This window comes from Pristiophorus japonicus, chromosome 1 (genome assembly GCF_044704955.1).
Source record: "Pristiophorus japonicus isolate sPriJap1 chromosome 1, sPriJap1.hap1, whole genome shotgun sequence".
NCBI lineage: Eukaryota > Metazoa > Chordata > Chondrichthyes > Pristiophoridae > Pristiophorus > Pristiophorus japonicus.
The window spans coordinates 46,654,308-46,679,601 of record NC_091977.1 but is presented as its reverse complement, the minus strand read 5'-3'; the positions used below and the strand labels follow the sequence as shown (position 1 = coordinate 46,679,601).

The window sequence follows — 25,294 nt, the reverse complement described above, 5'->3', positions numbered from 1 at the left end:
GGCTGGCGATTCGAGGACTCGGGGACATAGCCTTAATGTTAGAGCCAGGCTTTTCAGGAGTGAAGTAAGTAAACAGGCAAAAGGTGGTACCTGTATAAGTTTGTAACTCACTTCTGCAAGACGGCTGTTAATGCTAGGTCACTTGTTAATTTTAAATCTGAGATTGATCGATTTTTGTTAATCAAAGTTATTAATGGATTTGGGGCAAAGGTGGGTACATGGAGTTAGGTCACAGATTGGCCATGATCTCATTGAATGGCGAACAGGCTCAAGGGGCTAAATGGCATACTCCTGTTCCTATGTTCCTAAAAGCAGTTTGGAGGGAATGACTTGGGTGCACCATAGCAGTGAAGATGTGCTTAAAGCCTACTAAGGTAATTATTGCCAGTGTAATAAGTATTTAAATCCAAATTGCACCATAATCCAAGGCTTGTATATTGTCTATGCATTGCTAACCCCTACATTAAACAGGTGTTGCTACGGATTGTTTGCTGATATTGCACCGACCCATTCACAAAGCTGAGCTAAAACCTACAGTTTTTTGATGACCATGGGCATTGGATTGTGCAATCCAGTAGCACTGCAGTTGACTGAGGACGAAGAGCAGGAAAGGCTTGCCTGTTATTAGTACCTAAGTGAGGAAAGGCCATTCAGCACATGTAGCCTGGTCCATACTGAGTCCATGTATGATTATTCTATTGTGGTCTTCATTCCCACACAAGCAGTTGATTTTTCACATTTTATAGAACATGAATTTGTTTTCTCAATTTACCCAGATAAAAAAAGATCAGGCTAAATTCCTTATAAGCTTCAATCCTGCTTCTTAATAGATATTGATCCAGCTCCTAATTAAAGATGCCAATTGACGATGAATAAGAACATAAGAAATAGGAACAGGAGTAGGCCATACAGTCCCTCGAGTCTGCTCCACCATTCAATAAGATCATGGCTGATCTGATCATGGACTCAGCTCCACTTCCCCGCCGCTCCCCATAACCCCTTATCCCCTTATCATTTAAGAAACTGTCTATTTCTGTCTTAAATTTATTCAATGTCCCAGCTTCCACAGCTCTCTGAGGCAGCGAATTCCACAGATTTACAACCCTCAGAGAAGAAATTTCTCCTCATCTCTGCTTTAAATGGGCGGCCCCTTATTCTAAGATCATGCCCTCTAGTTCTAGTCTCTCCAATCAGTGGAAACATCCTCTCTGCATCCACCTTGTCAAGCCCCCTCATAATCTTATACATTTCGAGAAGATCACCTCTCATTCTTCTGAATTCCAATAAATAGAGGCACAACCTACTCAACCGTTCCTCATGTCAACCCCCTCATCCTCGGAACCAACCTAGTGAACCTTCTCTGATCTGCCTCCACAGCAAGTATATCCTTTTGTAAATATGGAAACCAAAACTGCACGCAGTATTCCAGGTGTGGCCTCACCAATACCCTGTATAGTTATAGCAAGATTTCCCTGCTTTTGATACTCCATCCCCTTTGCAATAAAGGCCAAGATACCATTGGCCTTCCTGATCACTTGCTGTACCTGCATACTGTCCTTTTGTGATTCATGCACAAATACCCCCAGGTACCGCTGTACTGCGGCACTTTGCAACCTCTCCATTTAAATAATAACTTGCTCTTTGATTTTTTCTGCCAAAGTGCATGACCTCACACTTTCCAACATGCGAAGTTTTTGCCCACTCACTTAGCCTGTCTGTTCTTTTGCAGATTTTTTGTGTCCTCACAAATTGCTTTTCCTCCCCTCTTTGTATCGTCAGCAAACTTGACTACGTTACACTCAGTCCCTTCTTCCAAGTCTTAAATATAGATTGTAAATAGCTGGGGTCCCTGCGGCACCCTATTAGTTACTGGTTGCCAACCAGAGAATGAACCATTTATCCCGACTCTCTGTTCTCTGTTAGTTAGCCAATCCTCTATCCATGCAAATATATTACCCCCAACCCCATGAACTTTTATCTTGCGCAGTAACCTTTTATGTGGCATCTTGTCAAATGCCTTCTGGAAGTCCAAATGCACCACAACCACTGGTTCCCCTTTATCCACACTGTTCGTTACATCCTCAAAGAATTCCAGCAAATTTGTCAAACATGACTTCCCCTTCATAAATCCATATTGACTCTGCCTGACCAAGTTTTGCTTTTCCAAATGTCCTGCTACTTCTTTAATAATGGACTCCAACAGATGTTAGGCTAACTGGTCCATAGTTTCCTGTTTTTTGTCTGCCTCCTTTTTTAGATAGGGGCGTTATATTTGCAGTTTTCCAATCTGCTGGGTCCTCCTCAGAATTCAGGGAATTTTTGTAAATTACAATCAATGCATCCACAATCCCTGCCGCTACTTCTCTTAAGACCCTAGGGTCCAGGGGATTTATCTGCCTTTAGTCCCAGTATCTTACTGAGTACCACCTCCTTAGTGATTGTGATTTTATTAAATTCCTCCCACCCCTGTAGCCCCTTGACTAGCCACTGTTGGAATATTGTTAGTGTCCCCTACCGTAAAGACTGATACTAAATATTTGTTCAGAGTTTTTGCCATCTCCATGTTCCCCATTACTAATTCCCCGGTCTTGTCCTCTAAGGGACCAACATTTACTTTAGCCACTCTTTTCCTTTTTTATATACCTATAGAAACTCTTGCTATCTGTTTTTATATTTCGTGTTAGTTTACTTTCATAGTCTATCTTCCTTGAATCATTTTTTTATTTGTTCTTTGCTGGCTTTTAAAAGCTTCCCAATCTTCTGTCCTCCCACTAGTTTTGTCCACTTTGTATGCCCTTGTTTTTAATTGGATACCATCCTTTATTTCTTTAGTTAGCCACGGATGGCTATCTTTTCTCTTGCACCCTTTCCTCCTCACTGGAATATATTTTTCAGCTACATTCTTTGACGGTTTGTTCCATAATATTCACTAACCATTGATGATAGGAGTTTTTCTAATCTCTAACCTTGAGGCTCCTGATGTAAGTTATCACTACCATCACCTTAATGAAGACTATAAACATGATCAGCAATCCATCTGGCACTGCCCAGGGCTGTCAAAGACTAATATTGAGAACATCCATGGTGTAAGCAGTTTGCTGCCGACAGCTATATATCAAGGAGGCCATTGATGCATAATTCACAAATCTCTTCTGCCACTGATCAGCAACAGTAGCAATGGAATTTTATAGGCCTGCAGGCTTTCCAAACCTCCAGGCTGTCACTGGTTATAATCAGACCCCGCTGCACAATGTAAGTGTTTTTATTCCAACTACCAGCATAGAATAACCCAGATGAATGCATGCTTCCCTGGTTTCCATGATGCCGCCTTCTTGAGGCAATTATCCAGATCACTCTTATTTGAAGGGGAAGGATGACATCTGGGAGACAAATCCTATCCTCTGTGTGTGCTGCTTGTGGACATAAAGAGAGTATTAGTGCAATTCGGTTTATGCTATAACCAGAATAATTATCGAACATACTGTCGGGACCTAGAAGGACCACTTTGGATTCAGATTCCTTGAGCAATCAGGAGGTGGCTTACAGAAAAGTCTCTCATGGATTCACAAATAATTGTTAGCAAATACATGTTCTATAACTTCATCCTGCAAAGAAGCCTCACCTTGGAGGTTGATTAACAGGATGTCAAAGCCCTGAAAGAGCTGGACAATGAAAATAGCTATGAGGAATTTGCTGCATTTGTCATTCTGCAGCTAAGAAAATTAATAACCCTGTGCTCGCTGACCTACATTGGCTCCCAGTTAAGCAATGCCTCGAATTAAAAATTCTCAACCCTGTTTTCAAATCCCTCCCTGGCCTTGCCCCTTCATATCTCTAACATCCTCCAGACCTACAACCTTCCGAGATATCTGCGCTCCTCTAATTCTGATCTCTTGAGCCTCCCCGATTTTAATCGCTCAACCATTGGCAGTGGTGCCTTCAGCTGCCGCGGCCCCAAGCTCTGGAATTCCTACCCTAAATCTCTCCGCCTCTCTACCTCTCTTTCCTCCTTTAAGATGCTCCTTATAGTCTTTGACCAAGGTTTTGTTTATTTGCTCTAATATCTCCTTATGTGGCTCAGTGACAAATTTTGTTAATGCGCCTGTGAAGCACCTTCAGACGTTTTACTATGTTGAAGGCACCATATAAATATCTATTAGTGTTGTATATGCGACACTACTTTACAGTGCCTTCCATTTCTTGATCGTTCAGTCCACATCTGTGAACTCACCTTCCCCAAAATATTACCTCTTCGCAGTTTGCCCAATGTCATATTTTCCTATTTGTTTCCTGCACTACTTCTTCATTCAACCAAATAATGTAAACTCTTGGCCGAGTGCTGAAATCAAGTGCAGCGCATTTACATCAATTTATTAGTGCTTTCTTTCATAGTGCATATCCTCTGTGCTTGTAGGTTATGTGTGGCCCTTCCTCTGTTTCCTCAGACATTTGGAAGTAATAATTATGACAGCTGGCTATAGGGTATCTACGTGAAGCTTTCTAGGATTCTTCACATTGTGATACTCTGCTGCCAAAATATGTCAATATTGGCCTTCTCAAATGGGGTCAGGAGCGTGAATAACTCTAAACTCCCAGTGGTCCTGCCGTTAAGCATGCAGTAAAATAGCATTGAGATAGTGCAAATGCATAGAGCATTGACCGTGTCATGCAATTTTATGGGGATACTGCGTGTTACAAACTGAACCAGCATAACATCGCAACACAGGAATTGCTAGACGAAGAAAGATCAATGTCCATCTAGTTCACCTTGTACTATCTTCTTAGTCGCATGATACATTGATAATGGAGTTGTTGACCCCACTAAGTTGATTTGCAAGGAATCTTTGTGTGAACTGCTTTAAAGAATTGTTGTCGCATGTGTCGGTTGGATTATCCACTTCTTCATTTAATCTTTCCTACAGAAATGTTCCCAGTCGTGGTAAGCATTCATTGCCCTGGCTCTTCCATGCCCATTCTGTAATAATTAAACTCTTGCATGTTAACATGGTTCAGCAGAACAGACTTTTCTTTTTGTCAACATTTTCCCCCTCACCATAGCAAGTTTCGTCAGGTCTGACATCTTCCGACTTGTATCCTTCTACGTCTTGTGGGTTCATGAGGTTGCCTTGAGCCCTTTGTGCTATTTCCTCTGTTGCCAAATGCACCAGACACAAAGTGGAAAGGTTTGGCTAACCCTGCTGTGAATTCGTTCCAATGGCTGGTTTTTAAACCTGCTATTTCTTGTAGCCTCCACTGCATACCAAAATTGCAGAGTAAATAGCTGTTTAGTACAGAAGCCAGCCTTCAGCGAATTCGATTCACTCCACAAGATATCAAGAAACGGCTGAGCGCACTGGATACAGCAAAGGCTATGGGCCCCGACAATATCCCGGCTGTCATGCTGAAGATTTGTGCTCCAGAAGTGGCCGTGCTTCTAGCCAAGCTGTTCAAGTATAGCTACAACACTGGCATCTACCCGACAATATGGGAAACTGCCCAGGGATGTCCTGTCCACAAAAAGCAGGACTAATCCAATCCGGCCAATTATCGATCATCAGCAAAGTGATGGAAGGTGTTGTCGACAGTGCCATCAAATGCCACTTACTCACCAATTACCTGCTCACCAATGCCCGGTTTGGGTTCTGTCAGGATCACTCGGCTCCAGACCTCATTACAGCTTTGGTCCAAACCTGGACAAAAGAGCTGAATTCCAGCGGTGAGGTGAAAGTGACTGCACTTGACATCAAGGTAGCATTTGACCGAATGTGATATCAAGGAGCCCGAGTAAAATTGAAGTCAATGGGAATAAGGGGAAAGAATCTCGACTGGCTGGAATCATACCTAGTAGAAAGGAAGATGGTTGTCGTTGTTGGCGGCCAATCATCTCGGCCCCGGACATTGCTGCAGGAGTTTTTCAGGGCAGTGTCCTAGGTCCAACCATCTTCAGCAGCTTCATCATTAACCTTCACTTCGTCGTAAGGTCAGAAATGGGGATGTTCGCTGATGATCCATTTGCAACTCCTCAGATAATGAAGCAGTTTATGCCCACATTCAGCAAGACCTGGACGACATTCATGCTTGGGCTGATAAGTGGCATCTGTGCGACACAAGTGCCAGGCCATGACCATCTCCAACAAGCCAGAGTCTAACCACTGCCCCTTGACTTTCAACAACATTACCATCGCCGAATCCCCCATCATCAATGTCCTGGGGGTCACCGTTGACTAGAAACCTAACTGGATCAGCCATATAAATACTGTGGCTACAATAGCAGGTCAGAGGCTGGGTATTCTGCGGCAAGTGTCTCGCCTCCTGACTCACCAAAGCCTTTCCACCCTTTACAAGGCACAAGTCAGGAATGTGCTGGAATACTCTCTACTTGCCTGGAAAAGTGCTGCTCCAACAAAAGAAGCTCGACACCATCCAGGACAAACCAGCCTGCTTGATTGGCACCCCATTCACCACCTTAAACATTCATTCCATACACCACCGGCGCAGCATGGCTGCAGTGTGTACCATCTACAAGATGCACTGCAGCAACTCGCCAAGGCTTCTTCAACAGGACCTCCCCAATGCAAGACCTCTACCATCTAGAAGGACAAGGGCAGCAGGCGCATGGGAACACCAAAACCTGCAAGTTCCCCTCCAAGTCGCACAGCATCCTGACTGGGAAGTATATTGCTGTTTCTTCATTGCCGCTGGGTCAAAATCCTGGAACTCCCTCCCTAACAGCACTGTGGGAGTACCTTCACCACACGGACTGCAGCAGTTCAAGAGGTGGCTCATCACCCCCTTCTCCAGGGCACTTGAGGATGGGCAATAAATGCTAGCCTTGCCAGCGACGCCCACATCCCAAGAATGAATTAAAAAAAACAGCTAACATGCTCTGGCCTTCATTACTGAGACTGCTGCTCCTTTGGACACGCTGTTGTGCTAGTCTTTTTTTTTAATAGAAATTTACAGCACGGATGGAGGCCATTTCGGTCCATCGTGTCCGTGCTGGCTGACAAAGACCTATCCAGCCTAATCTCACTTTCCAGCTCTTGGTCCATAGCCTTGTAGGTTATGGCACATCAAATGCATATCCAAGTACTTTTTAAATCTGGTGAGGGTTTCTGCTTCTACCACCCTTTCAGGCAGTGAGTTCCAGACCCCCACCACCCTCTGGGTGAAAAAGATTCAGTTGAAATCCCCTCTAAACCTCCAACCAATTACTTTAAATCTATGCCCCCTGGTTGTTGACCCCTGTGCTAAGGGAAACAGGTCCTTCCTATCCACTCTATCTAGGCCCCTCATAATTTTATACACCTCAATTAGGTCTCCCCTCGGCCTCCTCAGTTCCAAAGAAACCAACCTCAGTTTATCCAATTTTTCCTCATAGCTAAAATTCTCCAGTTCTGGCAACATCCTCGTAATCTCCTCTGTACCCTCTCGAGTACAATCACATCTTTCCTGTAATGTGGTGACCAGAATTGCACGCAGTACTCTAGCTGTGGCCCACTGTGTTTTATACAGTTCAAGCATAACCTCCCTGCTCTTGTATTCTATTCTTCAGCTAATAATGCCTTCTTAACCACCTTTCCTGCTACCAAGGCTGAAGGGCAAAAGTAGGGGGATCATGTTCTCACTTTCAGCACTTGAGTGATGTCGTTCAACCTTTTCCGGCACTGAATGGCCGTCCGGTCACGTACTGAGGTCCCCGAAACCACTACAGCCACCTCTGCCCGTGCATCTTTCAAGAGGGCCTGACAGAGTTGGGAAATTGGAGGTGGCTCCTTCCCTCCACAGCTTGCACCAGCGTGTCAATCTCTGCATCTGAAAATCGGCTTGCCCTCCTGGAACCTGTCTGACTTGCCATTGCACTATCTCAGCAAACACATCAATGGTTGGAATCACAACGAGCAGTACCTACCTGAAAAACCTTTAAAAAGGCCAGGGAGCAGCTGCCTCATCTCACTCAATGCAATTCAGGTGAATTTCAGCACTCAATCGGTGATCTCGCCCCTACAACGCTCCACAGAGGCCATTTGCGCCCGTTCATTTTAAAATTTCTAAGTGCCCAAAATCACACTAATTACCGCTCCATTGATTGAGGCAATAAATCAACAAAAAAAAACACAAGGTGAGCCCCAATTGGGACGGAGGGCAATTTCAGTTCCTAAATTTCTTGACTTGGCTTTGGTCACATTACATTGGGCCTGGAATTCCGATAGAGGCCTTCCTGTGGGCAAACGAAAGAAAAAAGGTAAAAAAAACTGTGCACTTACCTTTTGCTGCTGCTGCGTCCGCTCGAACTTCCGAGTCTGAGGCCTTCACTCCTACGCATCGGAGCGCGTGCACGTCAGGACATGCGCAGGGCTGGAGCTGTAGTCACATGACTCTGGGCAGCCAATCAAGGTACAGTATGTTCTCATTCATAATAATGGGAACTCCGTAAGTTGGAATTCCTATTATTATGAATGAGAACACCGCCCCCCCCCCCTCAACACACACAAAATCAATAAAAAATGTAAAATTACACGACATATTTAAAAAATCATTTAAATTAAAGATCTTAGTAAAAAAAAATAATATTTTCCCGACTTCTTTTAAAGATGCCTTAAAATAATCTTACCATAGTGGGGTTTTTAACAAAGTATGTTTTCATATGTGTTTATTTAATTTAATTTAAATGTTTTTATGTAATTTTTTTAAAAAACTTGCGCCTGTAAAGTAGGCTATACACCTGCTTTTGCAGGCGCAAGATTTTAAAGGACATTTGCAGGGCAAGATATGCGTAAATATTGGAAATCTTGCACTGCAAGTGCCCTCGCTCCCAATATGCGCGAGATCTGTCAAGCCAGAAACTTGACAGATCGAAAGCCGATTGCGCGCTGAAACCCATTTTTCCGCTGCCTTCCTGGGTCCGTAGAAATTTGTATGGACCCGGGACATCGGAATTTCAGGGCCAATATCTCCAAGTCACATTTCTACTTAAATGCTCTTGACTGCATTTTCTCCTTCAATGGAGATGTATGTGGAGTGCTTTTTACACTGATGGATGTCCTGATTTCTTTTTTTGTTTTCAGCTGCTTTCTCCCATCTGCTTGGTCAGCATCTATGCTGAATAGGTCATAGAAATGACAAGGAAGAATTATGCCAAATAGCTGGACTTCCCAGACACATTTTCCACCCCATTTACTCTCCCCATTAGCTGTACAGCCAGGTAGTCGAACTCAATTAAGCTGTATCCAACAGTGCATGCAGTTTGAGTGCTGAACTCTGTAATTTCTGGCAAGTCTGCGTGGGTAAAAGCATGGATGGTATTTCACAAATCCTGGAGTCAAGGACAGGTCTTCTGCTTTGTGCTGCTTCCTGTGTTCGAAAGCCAACAATGCCACCAGGCATAGCTTTAAAAATAAATATGTCTCCCCTTCTATGCCCACCAATTGTGAAGGAACTGACCCGAGCTGAAATACCGTTCCACGAGGGACTGCCATCTCTTCCGGCTTGCCGTCATACATTCTTCACACACGAGTTCTGACTGAGTGTTAAGCAGCCGGTAGGCCCATTCTTTCACATCCAACATCCACAAACATGCACTCTGTGATCACTGATCAGGGGGAGGTGCCCCGGCTCTAGTTTCTGCCCTATCCTCCAGTCCAAAGATGCTGAGATCAATCTGAACATCCCGACTTCGTCCAGTTCTGTACTGACCAGGGTCTCCGCCAGGGATGACCAGTCATCTCTTACTATTCACCTGGAAAGGACTTAATGAAGCACTTGTAAAAACCACATAATATGCATCAATTGTGACAAAAGTAGTTCCAGGAAATTTCTCTAGGGGCCATCATGCTCATCACAAGAAGTACTGCGTTCCATAGAAGCATTGATGATTTAAGTATATTAAGTAGCATAGGATCATAATTGATATCCACAGATCTGTTTCCATTGCGGGATGTCAGTAAAATACATTAAGAACCACCTGGGTTTTTTTTAATAAGGAGACATTTAACGAAGACCTCAAGCAATGGAATCCTCTTGGTGTCCTGGCCAATGTTTCTCTATAAACCAACATCACTAGGGAAACCGATGTCATGTATCTCGTGGGACTGTTTGTGGGACCTTACTCGAAGTCTTGGATTCCATTTCTTGTCTGTCTTGAATTGACTGAACTCTTTTCGGGTGGAGCAATTGGTGACGACACGCAATTCGGGGCTTCCACTTCTGATCTCCATACAGTGACTTCTGCTGTGAAGTGTGCACATGTAGCTATCAGGTGATTGGACTTAACTGTGATGTACTCCGTCGTAGAATAGCATACTGAAACTCACGATGCAAACTCTCGCACCTGAAGGATAGTCACTCGTGCAAGGTACTTGAGGGCAGCTTGCTCCCTTGGCACTGTCTCCCCGGAAAAAGTCATTGGGGCTGAAATTGCCCTCCGCCCCAAGCGGGGCGCACGTACTGATTTAATTGTTGATTTACTGCCCCCAATCGATGGGGCGGTGATTAGTGCGATTTTTGCCCTTTTTCTTTCTTTAAGCGATTCCATCGGGGAGGTGTTTCAGGTGGCAGCGGGGTGGTAGTGGGTCGGGAGCGGGGCGGAAGGCGGGCAGTGTCGTCAGCGCCGCGCTGAGCACGTCAGGGCGACGTGGACAAGCCACATTGTGCTTACGCGTAGCAACGTCCTTTTCCTTCAATTAAAGGGAAGTGCCGCTGGAAGCTCTGCAGTCACTTTAGTGGCACCCACTGGACCACCAGGGAGGGCTTCGGTCTGCCTGTTGGCGGCCAGGCCGAACCAGGCCAACTTCGGAGTCGGCCGACAATTGAAAATAAAATGGCAGCCGCGGTGGAGCACCCTCCGCTTTAAGGGCGGACGTGCCGCCCAGCCTCTGGCAGCTTCCCGTCGGGGAGAACTGTCGGGGGCACCGACTGGCGGCTGCTCCGCTCCCGCTGGGCAATTTCCCTTGTGTGGCGGAAAGGGGTCGGCTCGTGCCCGATGGAGTGGGAACACGGGCGGGGCCGTAACCTTCTCCACCAGAAAAGGGGACGAGGGCAATGTCCCAATTGTTGGCCCCTTCTTTCCGCCCCATTACCGAGGCAGTAACGGCTCTTTTTAAAAAAGGGACAATTTCAGCCCCATTGTGTTCCGAGGTGGGGAGGAAAGAGAGAAAATTGGAAGGAAAGAACACCAAATATTAAAAATGATAAATAAATGTAAAATGGTGTGGGACATTTATGATAAAGTGGTACTCTTAATGGATGGCATCACTAGATTTCCAAATCGATGTCCGCGAAGTTTCCATTAGTATGGTTTGGTATTAATGGCTGAGCACATCTAACCAATATCACAGAATGTGATGAATTTAAAATGCTAAATCCTTGGTACCATCCATGAAGTTCCTAAAATCTGTCAATCTGCAGCCCGATACAAATTGGAAACAGATGGTGACACGGTGAGGCAAGATTTTAGTGCTCCAACTCACTGCACCAAAGAGCAGAGTAACGCTCACAATTACTCCCATGATGAGTGTCTGATTTGGCTGGGTTGGTATGGGAGTAGAGGCAAAAAGAGACAAAGGAAAGCACAGATGCAAATTATTCTGTGCACTCTGTGCACGTTTAAAAACCTGACTCAAAAGCAGCATCAGTAAAACCCTGGCAGAAGGTCACTTCCCCGTTCTCTCCACTGTTGAATGGTAGCTGATTCAAGACCTAAACACAGAGGTGAAAAATAAATATGGAGAGTGATGCCTGAAATTTATTCAAATATCTATTTCCAAAAAAGCTAACTTCAATTGAGTTTTATTTTATGACCTGATCTACATTGTGATTCATCTCCAGGTATCTATTAAATCCAACATTAAATCTGATTTGATTTCAAACTTCCCAAATTACACTTGTGCTGCAGACCTGGCCGGTGCAATGACTTGTGGTAGCTCTTGATTGATGATGTGATTGTAGCAAGTGATGTAATTATGAGTTGGTCAATAGCAATAAATATTTAATAGCTGATCGTTTTCATTGAAGGCCTATAGTTTCACATTGCTAATGAAATGATTTATGATCACACTCCAAACACATTTCGTAAATTATTAACTCAAACAATAACTAGGTTATCGGCATCCTCGGGGGGTAGTTGCACTTGAACTATAATAAAATGTGCTGTTTTTTTTAAAGTAATTGTATGGTATATAATGTAGAGTAAATTTAATTTGCTTTGGAAAAACTTTACACCAGCGTTTTTGACATCAACATGAAATACAGTGTTTAAGATGGATGCGTATGTGCCAAGTCGCTCATAGGAATACAGACTAGGATTTCAGAATGTTTTGTAAGAAACACAATAACGGTTTTGATTTGTGAGCTGATTGGATTCTAACTTAAAATAATTGGAACATGTTTCACCAATAATGCAAGCTTCCATTCTCTGTGAAAATGTATATTTTTATATATATATATATATATATCTATTTGGCAGTAAATCCATAAATGCCTTTATTTCTCACTTGAAGGCTCACATGAGAATTATCTAAGCCCTAAATGTAAAGACGAAATCTTCAAGCTGCCAAAATGTTTCAGTAATGACTAAGCAGTATCCTCATATCTGACTACATATATATTGTATTAGGCCACATTGCAATTCATTATTTAATTGGATTTTCCAAGTCATCTAATTCAATTCACAGCATTTCATATAATATGGCAGTGCAACTGAAAGGTTCTATTCATTGCATTTCAATTCCAGTCCACTTCAATTAGTTAGTATTACTTAAGTTTGAACGTGTTAGAAGCAAAATTGCACAATGGCATACTGATACTTTACAGGCAGGTCTTTGTTTTTTGAAATGTTACAGTCTGTGCAATGCCGTGAATGACGAGACAGTAAAACCACTATAGCACGTTCGTGATAGACTTATTCCACCTCTCACCTGATGATATTCATTTATACCACATGGTACGCTTTGTATTTCAACAGTTAGGAGGTTAAATTACCATACATTTATATAGCATCTTTCACACCCTCAGGGAATCCAAAAGCATTTTACAGTTGATTAAATACTTTTACAGTGTAGTAACTGTTGTTACATAGCAAACACCGCTAGCACAAGTTGCTATCAGATGAATGATCAGTCGATCTGTTTTCTTTGGTGATGGCAGCTGAGGGAGGATTATTAGCTGGCGCACCGGGGGAACTTGCTACTCTTTTTATGAAAGTACCAGGGAATCTTTTACATCCAACCTGAACAGGCAGATTGAGGGGCCTTTATTTAATATCTCATCCAAAAGATGGCATCTCTGACAATGCAGCACTGCCTCAGTACTGTACGAAAGTATCAGATTGGAATATGTGCTGGACTGGGATTTGAATCCATGACTTTCTGACTCCGAGGCAGAGTGCTACTAACAAAACACAGAGATGGAAAATACAAATTGATAGACATACCGACACTGCAAACAAAGCACAACCATCAATAAATAAAAAAATAAAACTCAAGTCCTACCTTGGCTCGGGAAGTCAGCGGGCCGGCCAGCCGGTGCAGGAGGCCACTCGGCCAGGGATAGGTGCGTGCAACAACCCGGCGCGCGTCGTGACGCCACTTGGCCTGGGATAGGGGCGGGACATCTGGTCCCACGCTGCAGTGGAGCTACTGCGCATGCGCGAAACCTCCAGTGCGCATGCGTTGAGCTGCCGGCACTCTTTTGAGTGCAGGGCCCTAGCTCCGCCTCCTATTTGAATTGCCTCGCCGCGCCAAGTAATGGAAGAGGCCACAGAGCGGCCAGAATGCGGGGACAACTTTCTGCCGCCGTTTTTATCCTAGGAAGTCAGCGCACTTCGGTGAGTGGCAGGGGCCAGATTTGAGCCCACCGACACTGTGGTTCAAATGGTAAACTATTTTGTTAATTATGTGAATATTGATCAGTTTTAAAGAAAGTATTGATTTCAAAGTAGTAACCGAGTCAAGTTTATGCAAATAAAGTTTTTGGCATTTGACAGTAAAGGAGTACATTTGTAACAACAAAGAATAATGTAATACTGAACATGGCATGGAAGTTTATACTTGTGTCCTGTCACCATTTTCAGTGTATCCAGTTATATTTGAGAAGCTGGTAAATGAACATAACTGTTTTGTGTGAGTTGTCTAGATTATACCTCCACGTGATGACTTACTAACAGCTTGCTCATTGTGCTGTTTATTCTTTCTTTAAGGTAATGAAGCACAGACAGCAGATTCAGGTAAAGATAGTTAGTTATTTTTAAAAACTGTTGGATTGTGTCAGTTCACCTCAGATCTTTACTTTTCTGTAAAGTAAACAAAAAGATAATGTAATAACAGGAGTTTGCATAAGAACATGAGAACATAAGAAATAGGAGCAGTAGGCCATTTGGCCCCTCGAGCCTGCTCCACCCTTCAGTGAGATCATGGCTGATCTTCTACCTCAACTCCACCTTCCCGCACTATCCCCATATCCCTTTGGCACCAAGCTTATGGTCTACAGGGCAGTAGTGATATCGGCCCTTCTATATGCCTCAGAGACGTGGACCATATACAGTAGACACCTCGAGCGCTGGAGCAATACCACCAGTGTTGCTTCCGCAAGATCTTGCAAGTCCGGGAGGATTGATGCATCAATGGCTTCTCGATCAGGCCAACATCCCCAGCATTGAAGCATTGACCACACTTGACCAGCTCCGTTGGGCGGGCCACATCGTCCACATGCCCGACACGAGACTCCCAAAGCAAGCGCTCTATTTGGAACTCCTACATGGCATGCGAGCTCCAGGTGGGCAGGGGAAACGTTTCAAGGACGCCCTCAAAGCCACCTTGATGAAGTGCAACATCCCCACCGGCACTTGGGATTCCCTGGCCGAAGACCGCCCTAAGTGGAGGAAGATCATCCGGGAGGGCGCTGAGCACCTCGAGTCTCGTCACCGAGAGCATGCAGAAACCAAGCGCAGACAGCAGAAGCAGCGTGCGGCAAACCAGACTCCCCACCCACCCTTTCCTTAAATGACTGTCCCACCTGTCACAGAGACTGTAATTCCCGTATTGGACTGTAGAGTCATCTGAGAACTCATTTTTAGAGTGGAAGCAAGTCTTCCTCGATTTTGAGGGACTGCCTATGATGATGATGGTTCCCTTAATATCCAAAAAACTATCGATCTCTGTCTTGAATATACTCAACAACTGAGCTTCCACAGCACTCTAGGGTTGAAAATTCCAAAGATTCACCCCCCTCCTGAGTGAAGACATTTCTCCTCATCTTAGTCCGAAATGGCCGACCCCTTATTCTGAGACTGTGACCTAACTTTTCTAACTGTTGAGTGGCAGTTTTGTAGGATATTTTCTGTCTGAACCTGCATTTCCCTTATAAATCTGCTGATATACCATTACAGATATATAACGTTTGTAAAATGTATCCTGCCAGTTTTAATGGATACATTTATGAACTAATCTTAAAGAAACACAAAGATAAGATCCACTAGAAGCAGATCTTGTACTGCAAAAGTTGGAATGTTATTTTACTGCAGAAACTCGTACTTCGCATTGGAATGCAAGAGAAGATAACATGTTTTTTTCCTGTAAGCAGCTACACCTGTCTGCCTTCTCAAGTGCAAGCCTTGAAGTGGCCAATGACAGAATTGTCACGCTTCAGTTTATATCTCTATTTCATTGTTTTGTGATCCAGGCACCAAGCAGAACATTGTAGTTGTGTGCATGAGTCAGAATTCCATTACCCCTATTCTCTTTGGCATTGCTGAGTGGGAGTGGGCCGAACCTCACCCCCTGGGATCCATGTTTTACACATGCTGCAGGTGGTGGGAACGTTGGCTTCCCTGTCTTACGATTATCGTATTGTTTGTTAAAGCTGTAACTAAAAAAGCATTTTCTGTGTTAATCTGTCTGAAAGGAAACTTGTTGTCTTCTGCAGATGTTTGGAGGTCTTATAACGTTAGTGATGGCTTCAGAGGGGCACTAAACGGCGAAACGCACAGCTCGTCACTGGCAGCCAAAGGCTTCCGCAGCGTCAGACCGAATCTTTCATTTCCTGAGAGGAAAACGCCTCCACAGCAGGTGAATGAAATCCACCCATCTGTGTGTAACAGTGCGTCTACTGCAGGAGACCTGTTTTATAAACAGAAAGAAAGGCTGCTTTCTGACTCATCAAAACACGCTGCCTGCCAGCACTCTGTCCAGTGTCAGGTATTTGGAATAAAAAGACGGTGATGTGATTGTCAGGTTTGCACTTGGTCTTTTCCAGGCACTTATTGAAGCTGGGATACGTGTCATACTGACAGTTCAGGCATAGTAACATCACACTGTAAGCAAACATCGTAAAATACTAATTGCCTTGTTGCAGGTTTAATACTGGTTATTAGTGAATTTGTTCGACAAATATTGTATTGCCTTTCAAGCTGCTGTAGAAATGGTAGTGCGTACTTTCTTCCAGAATTAATGTAACGTGCGATCAAGATTACGGACACTGGTTTGTCACCATTTTAGGTCAATGCTAGTTTATACAAATCAAAGACTGAAAATCACCAATGCTGTCTGTTGTTTCGTGGGTTTGTTGGTATTATCACTGTTTGTGGTTGGGTGTTCGGAGGATGAGATCTTGAAATTTAAATTGCCCTGCTGTTTTAATTTAACTTCCCCGTTTTATTTTGTTGTTTAATCAACCTGCACTGGTTGCATTTCAGCAGTATTAAAAATAAAGGACAGTATCCAAACGCCACTCAATTATGAATGGGTCAGAGCTATATCTTGCATCTGGGAGTATTTTTTAAGACAGTAAAGAATCCGATCCATATCTCCGTTGGTTCATGGCTGTGGTTGACTTGCTGAAGTGTTCACTTTAACACACTTCATCGACACTGACTAAATCTTTTCATCTAACCAACTTGGCTGGGTTTTTTGGGGGGAGGACTCCAGAAGTCATCGTCAGTCTAAAGATGCATATTTAGATACCTGAAGAGATACAGATCACAACAGGTTGATTTGCTGATTCGTGCTGAGTTAGCTGATCTGCAGTAATCGAGATCCTGAAACGAGCTCCAACTGCCATGGGTTAGGGAGAGAAACATTCAGGGTGCCTGAGCTGAGTATGCAGTGAAGCATTGCTGGAAGTGCACATGAGGAGAGGATCGGGTTCAGCTGTGATGCCGCTCCCTGTGGTTGAATATCCTGCTGGAACTCCCCGTCAGAACACCACAAGAACAATGGACAATTGAGTGAGGTACCCAGAGGGTTCTGGCACCCATAGAGCTGCATTCCATCAAAGGGCTTAGCATCTTAGGCTTAGGAGAGGAGAGAAGGGATAACATTGACAAAGGGGGCAAAATATGGGCAGGAGATTACTGTAAGTAGCAGATTCTGTTTCAATGAATGTACTTATCTTATTTAGGCATTCTGTTCAAACATGTAAAATGAGAATTGCAAAAATATCTATGGACCATACTGAAAAAGATTGGGATTTTCATACAAAGTTAAGCAAATGAAGATTTCCCTTCCAGACATGTTAATGACCAGCAACATTTTTTTATCCGCTTCTTTATTCCTCACTTTGGGAAGTCTGGCGACAACAAACATCAACACATTGGAACTGCGCATGCCCAACGACTTCCGGTTCATTGGCAGCAGTCGCGTCCTTTAAAATAACCTGGTGCACAGTATTTCAGATAAGACTACCTACAAGAATTCTAATGAGTTACAGTGGCATTTTCTTGGTGCCATTACTGTACTGTTGAAAAATCCGTGAAGTATTTCAAACCGATAAGCAGGATGATGGGAAGGAGTAAGCTAGGGATTCTATTTGTATTTTTGTCATGTGTGTATGTACAGTTATGAAGAATATTCATATAGCTTTACTTTATAAAAAAATACTTAACATAACTATAGCTGAAAGAGTGGCCAGATAACATGTACTGCTAATGGCACTTTAACTTGTAGTTTGACATAAACTACCTGGGATAGTTGAGCAATGCTTAGTGAATGTAATTAAGCAGGGGACTGTCAAAAGACCATTTGATATATATGCTAACGAGTCACATTAAATGTGTTCTAAAAGTGTTAGTGAGGATAATGCTCAATCTTTTAATTGAAGTGAATTCTCCCTGCTGATTTTTTCCATTTTTGTTTTCTCCTTTCTTTTGTATGGTTTCTGTCTTTCCTGCTGTGTGGTTATCTTTGACAGGTTCCTTCTCCACCACCCAGAAAGGAAAGCTTTAATTGGTATCCACTAACAGGTCTTGGCAGCCACCAAATACCACCTAGTTCAACTCAGGATCTTATAAGTGACAATTGGCCATCACTCCCAACTCCCAGCCTGCAAATAACCTCCAGTGTTGCCCATTTGACTAATAAGGAAGAGAACACGCAGAGTTCATCGCATCTGTTTCGACACTCCAGCACAATTTCCCCTTCTGCACAGCAGCCACCGTCTGCCCAGACCTTAACTTGCAAAGTAGCCGATAGTAGCACTACTGACACTTCACTCCAGTCAAGCCGTGGGCACTCCCAAGAGCGTAGAGTCACCGCCATCAAGCTAACCTTGTCGGAGGATCAGATGGTTGCTAATTCCCGCAATGCAAGACAGTCATTCAAGCCTGACACTGATGTGAAACCCTCACTGCATTCACTTTTACTTGGAGATAGGATAGAGTCTGAGAGACACACAGCCTCTCTTTCCATTCAGGTAGCTCCAGCAAGTGTGCATACAACAGAACCTGGGCTTGACACACATGGACGCCCACCTGTATCTGCTGCAAACAATGGAAGGAATCTACACAAGGACATGTTTCAAGTGCTTAATACGTCATCTTGTGCACGCTCCTCTGGGCATCATCTGGTATATAATACTTTTGTTTTTATTAGCAGCAGTTTTCAATGTAGTTAACATGTTTTTTCCACTTGCAGAGGACTAGAAGTTAACAGGTTGGCGCTCATTTATAGCTTACCTGCAAGAAAAGTATGATCAATGGCTTGAATTATTTTTTAAGGAACACTGTTACAATTGCAGGTGTACATTAGCAATTCATCCTTCTTGCACTGTCAGCATAAGGTGCCTGTGAATCGAGCAGTCACAGCACCCCAAATTTGAGGCAGAGATTAAAGTGGTTTTGGTCTGTTTCAAGGCCACTGATGAGGTCGAGCCATTAGAAATCATAAACCCTACATAGTTTCAAAGCGGGCAAGATTTTAGTTCTGAAAAACATCTCCCTTTAGTAGGCACTATTCAGTTTCACTGGAATGCTATGCAGGTTCTAACTGTCACCTTAATGCGGAGTTAATCCCATTAGGGGAATGGGCGTGCTGTTGTCCTACGTAGAATAAGGTGCAGAAAGAAATATTATTTTGGAAGGGAAAGGGAAGTATTCGTACGAATCCTCACTCCCTTGCTATTTGTGTAGACTAGCTTAAATATGGGCCAATCTCCTCCCAACTCCAAGTGAAGTTTCCTGCTCTGCAACACCAAAACTTTCAAAAGAAAAGCAATAACTATTGTCCTATGCTTTCTTTACATTGGTGCAGTTGGATCACTAATCTCGGGAGCCTCCCACCTGGCACCTGCTTGGCCACCCCTTGCACCAGCTGCTGGGGCCTGCAATTGGGGCAGGATCAAACAAAATATGTTGATACCTTGTGTGCCTGCTGCCTCTTCCGGCTCTCTTTTTATTTCTTCTGACAAGTGTCCTGTCCTCCCCCAGCCGCTGGTTCTCCAGTTAGGCCTGAGGCAAATCATCTTCCATCCCATCCCCCAACCCCCCTCAAACTTTTAATCAGCCCGAGAGCTTAAAACAAAAAAGCTGGTGGTAACATTCCTAAGGCCGGTGTAATACGAACTTCCCACCGTAAACAGAGTTGAGGTGATTAAACAGAATCTTGTGATTGAAATATCCTCCACAAGAGCAATTTAATTCCAACATACTTTATTATTGCAGATTCCCAATGCCTGAGGTCAGTGCCAATTTGTAATAAAAATCAATGCAGTTAATCGCATTGAGAGCACAAGAGTGCATCTTGCCTTAAGTGGAATCAGATGTAAGAACATAAGAAATAGGAGCAGGAGCAGGAGCAGGAGTAGGCCATTTGGGCTCTCGAGCCTGCTCCGCCATTTAATACGATCATGGCTGATCTGATCATGGACTCAGCTCCACTTCCCTGCCCGCTCCCCATAACACTTTATTCCCTTATCGCTCAAAAATCTGTCTATCTCCACCTTAAATATATTCAATGACCCAGCCTTCACAGCTCTCTGGGGCAGCGACTTCCACAGATTTACAACCCTCTGAGAGAAGAAATTCCTCCTCATCTCAGTTTTAAATGGGCAGCCCCTTATTCTGAGACTATGCCCCCTAGTTCTAGTTTTCCCTATGAGTGGAAATATCCTCCCTGCATCCACCTTTGTCGAGCCCCCTCATTATCTCGATTCAAACATCTGTTTTGAAAAGGAAAGTCTTGATTTGAAATCTCACTCTCCTTGCCACATCTTCCAATAAAGCACAACTAACATTAAATGTAAAGAAAAATTATCTACAGGAAAAATGGTTCATTTTAGGGCTCAATAAAACAAATCAAATCTTTGGAAGAAGGGAGAGAGAGGTTCACAGCCAAACAATGGGGAATGGAGAGCAGGCATCGCTAGAACAGAAAGTCTGAGGAGAAGCTCAATTAATCTTTAATCTTTGGTGAGGAAAGTGGGGAGCCGATAATCGCTACAACACCAAAGACTGGGGGTGCAGCGAACAAACTCCTGAAGTATGCAGCAGAAAAACAGAGTGAGAGAGAGAAATTATAGGTTTCCATAAATATACCTGAAAATGCATCAGATTATACCATTTTATGTACATCTTTTTTGAATTTTGTCAGGGATGTAAGCATATGATTCCCAGAATAGCAGCTTGTGCTTTGAGTACACTGGGCCCTAATGTGTTCTTCTAATAGCAGTTTGCAAAGGCACAGTTATATCATGAATCAAGCAATTGATGCCCTCCAGTGCAGATATTGCACTGTTTGCAAGGGTGTTCCAACTATCCACAAACTAACGGTTCAGAGCAGGCAACAGGTGGAAATGTGAAGCTGCTGTGGTTCACAATACCTCCTGTAATGGATTCCATTTTCCTTCCATTATTTGGATTAACCTATACTTGACCGACTTTACGACAGAAGTCCATCAATGCAACAATAGATACATTGGATTTTGGGGGCAAACTGGAGCCAAAGCAGAAACAAAAACAGTCTCATTGCAGAAAACATTTTTACTAATGCACAAGAACGGAAATAATGGCCTAGAGACCCGATCGTGCCTGAAATCGGGCCCACAGGTGGTGGCTCGCGAGTTGCATGTTGTGCCAGTTCATGTGGACGCAGAGATCAGGTGACGTTTGTGGTGAAACCTCTTTATCACGAGACATGGGGCCATCCAAAACGGACGAGAAATCAAGCATCTCTGATGCGAGTTGAGGCAACTTTAGAGGGGAGGTGCACTCTGACTGCAGACAGAAGGGAATGCTTGTGAACACAGAAATAGCTACAAGACTTGAAGAACAGGCCTCCAGATTCTTCCATGCTACTTTGGAAGCTCTGTTCCAGGCAGTGGCCAGGGTTAGGGAGATCCTGTTACCTCCAGGCAACATCCCTGTTATCAGTGGGAGGAGGTCAGTACCAGGAGCTTAGCTCCCAGGACATGGCTACAATGTCGGAAAAAGTCTGACTTCATCAGAATGTCACACCTGTAGCCACGCTACACCTAACACGCCCCTTCTCCACCTTCCATCACTCACCTACAATCACTGCACCACACTTCACTCCACCACTTTCTCCTCATACTCAGAACACTCGGCATTTCCTACTGTCACGACTGCATCCCCATAACTCACATCTTCCACACAGTGTGTGAAATATTCTTCCATGACAGGCACATTCTCAAAATATCCTCACAGTCGCACCTTGCACATCTCCGGAGGAGCCTGATCCAATATAGTGGTCAGCGCACTTCCAGTGTGGAATGAACCACCAGTCATAGTGGTCTCTTCATCATCATCATCACTATCATCTCTTAGGCACATGATGTATGTCTGTAAAATGGGTGCAGCGCCGTCAAATTTCTAGGATGTGTCAGTAAGTGAACAGAAAAGTTCAGAAATCCACTGACCTCGCAGACCTCAGTTTGAAAAGTTGCACTGAGATACCGACATAGCAACATTATCAAATAGTTCCTTTCTATTCTTTACTTATTAATTAACATTTGGAAGTAACCAAAAGGTCAAAGACTAGTGCAGCAACGATGTTTGGCTAATCTCAATGGGCCATTGAATGGATTGATTGGAACATATTCCATAGATGGCTTGATGTGTGTACTATTGTATCAAGCCATTGTTTTCATATTTCAGGGTAAACAAATTATTCTTTCAACTGTTCCTTCTATGTGCAACATTTCTTTTAGATTGTCCGCAGGAGTCTTAAAGGAGCAAATTATAGTTAGTGGTGGAATTGCCAATGTTGTGACTTTATTACAACCTGATTATGGTAAAATTATATCATTTACAAATGTTTTTTCAGAATACTCTGCTCCTTGAGCAGTCTATGGGACGGATGTTTTCCACTTCAACTGATCATGGATGTGGGACTTAGTGAGTTAGAACTGTGCTAGAAAATCTGTAATTAGAAATACAATATAATTGAGGAACTACAGAGGGATTGGGAAATTTCACTCGGTTTAAAACCAACAAAGTCCTGGTTTTGATCCTAGATCAAGGGTGGAAGTGGCTTCTACCCTACTGACAGGGGCGGGGAAAACCTAGCTGTAAATCTATCAATCACTCTTCATCCATGGAGGTACATCTAGGTGGGTGCAGGTGAGGACAGGATAGGATTGAGGGTGTTGCCATGACTGAAAAACTCTTGCCGCGCACGCTCACACATGAAAAATTGTCACTTCCACATATTGAAGGCCTGTTGCTGCCAGTTCAATATCACCTTGTACTTAACCTGAACTTTCCCCAGCCGAACATTGCCAAGGCTAAAGCTATCCTGTGCAGTTCATCCCAGACTCTAGCCCCAGATTAGAAACATAGAAAATAGGTGCAGGAGTAGGCCATTCAGCCCTTCGAGCCTGCACCACCATTCAATGAGTTCATGGCTGAACATGCAACTTCAGTACCCCATTCCTGCTTTCTGTCTTTTTTCCTGACACTCACTCAGTCTGAGCTTGAAGGTGCTTGACTTCTGTGGCCTGTTTAGCCCTGATTGGTGCTTCTAACCTCTATCCATCACTCGGACTACTTATTTCTACTTTTGCAGTATTCACCCCTCCATAGCTCCAACTGCCACTGACATTCTCGTATCCAGTGGCGTTGGTCTTCGCTCCATGGTAGATCTTTCGCCTCCGCCCCACTCGAGACTTGAGCACATTATTTAGGCTGGCACTTCAGTGCAGCACTGAAAGAGTAGGAGGTGCTGGCTTTTCAATGAGGCATCTTGGGTGTATTTGAAAGATCTGATGGCACTATTCGAACGCCCCGTGTCCTGGGCAATCTTTATATCTCGTCCAACACCCACTAAAACAGATTGTCTCGTCATTTTATCTCTTTGCTATGGGACTTTGCTGTGCGCAAATTGGCTACCAATTTTCCCTACTTTGAAACCGTGACCGCACTTCAAAATATTTGATTGGCTGTGAAGCACATTAGGACGCCCTCCGGTGTAGAAGGTGCTATACAAGTGCAAGAAGTTCTTTTCCCTAGTGACTTCTTCAGTGCTCTCCTTGCTGGCCTCCAAACTCCACACTCCACAGACTCATTCAGAACTTTGCATCCTGTATTGTTTTCTACACCAATTTCCACTCTCTCATCATCCTAGCCCTGTCAATCTCCACTGGCCCCCTTTCCCCCAGCGTATTGATTTGAAAATTGTTAACTTGCTTATGATTCCCTCCACTCTGCCTCTACATCATGCCTCAGTGGTGTTGTCCAGCTTGCACCCACTAACCTTCTGACCCTGCTATCTGCCATCTTTAGTCGAACCTTTCAGTGTCCTGTTTCTGCAATGCAGTTCTCTGCCCTACAATACCTCTCCCTATCGCCAAAATATTCCTCAAACATTTCTCTTCGACGGCAACCTTGGACACCTCTTCCAACTCTTTCCCCCCTGCCCACCCTGCTCCTTCTCTAGGACCCCACTGAAGCAACCTGAGTTGTTTCCCTAAGTTTAAGGCACAAAATAAATTCTTGCTGCGTTGCTCTGTACATTTTCTGCCTTCAAGAGGGAAAGGTAAAATAGGATTTTTATTTTATTTAAAGAAAGACAACTACTTTTTACTGATTTTTTTTCCCCCATGTTAGGCTTAAGCAATTTTGAAATTAGACTCTATTTATATTTAAAGACGCTTGCTGGCATAGAAGGTGTAATAGAGACTTGCCACTTAAGTTCTGGTTGCTGCATTGGAAATGGTTGTTATAATTGATGGCGATCTCAAAATAATGTTAAAAAACTGAGTTTGAAATCAATCGTAGAAAATTAGATGACTGTTAAATTTCACTAATTGTAGAGACTAGTATAGTTAATCCGCGTACACCAATTTACCTAAATATTGTTTAATTTTGGCAAGATATGTATGGCTTTTATTCACAAATCATGATGCATGTTAGATATTTTAACAATTATTGCCAGCAATGCAGTAACTTAAGATTCCTTCACTGCACCATTTTTAAAAGGAAGCTTTAATTACATTGTGGAAAAAAATCTTATTTTTCAGGGTAAACCACATATTTCCTTTCTAGTAAGAAGTCTATGCTAGTTGCTTAGATGAATGAGTTTTCAATTTTCTATGGTACGATTGTTAATAGATTTTATAAAACAGGAATCTGGTTGAGACCTGCAGTGCTATGCACCGTTTTTGTACCTTGGAACTTTTAATCATAGAATCTACAAAAGCAAATTTTGTTCCAATGACAGTGAGTAAACTTGTGCATTTGTTTTGGGATTCACTACACCAAGTCTTCTGTTTTAGCAAACGGGAAAATATGTTGGTGTTTGTCTATGGATTTGTGGCCTGATTCCCTTTCTGTGCTCAACTGTGTAGTTAGCATGAGCCATGAAAAGCGGATGAGAACCACAATTTGGAGCAGCTGAATGCTGATCAGAGCCAGGCCCTTGAACATTAGTGCAGGTTGATGGGCCAAATTGTTTATTGTTTTGTACATTTGAAACAGCTTAGTTATGGATTATAACATTTAAATGCAAATTGTCATAATCACCATTGATAACACAATGCCACCGAGCCAGGCAATGCTGTTATTTTGTATTAA

At 43.4% G+C, this 25,294-nt stretch overlaps 1 protein-coding gene across 33 annotated transcripts in view; it reads left to right on the top strand.

The window, feature by feature from the left end:
• sorbs2b (sorbin and SH3 domain containing 2b) overlaps positions 1-25,294 on the top strand; it is a 344,867-nt gene that overhangs the window by 167,512 nt on the left and 152,061 nt on the right. For all 33 annotated transcript variants that reach the window (XR_011593121.1, XR_011593098.1, XR_011593119.1 and 30 more), the window contains 3 exons: positions 14,195-14,221; positions 15,919-16,061; positions 18,181-18,834. Coding sequence is in view for 3 of the 33 variants with exons in the window: in XM_070879270.1 (XP_070735371.1) it covers positions 14,195-14,221; positions 15,919-16,061; positions 18,181-18,834 (824 nt within the window). In the remaining 30 variants the exon portion in view is untranslated. The remainder of the gene's footprint in view (positions 1-14,194; positions 14,222-15,918; positions 16,062-18,180; positions 18,835-25,294) is intronic.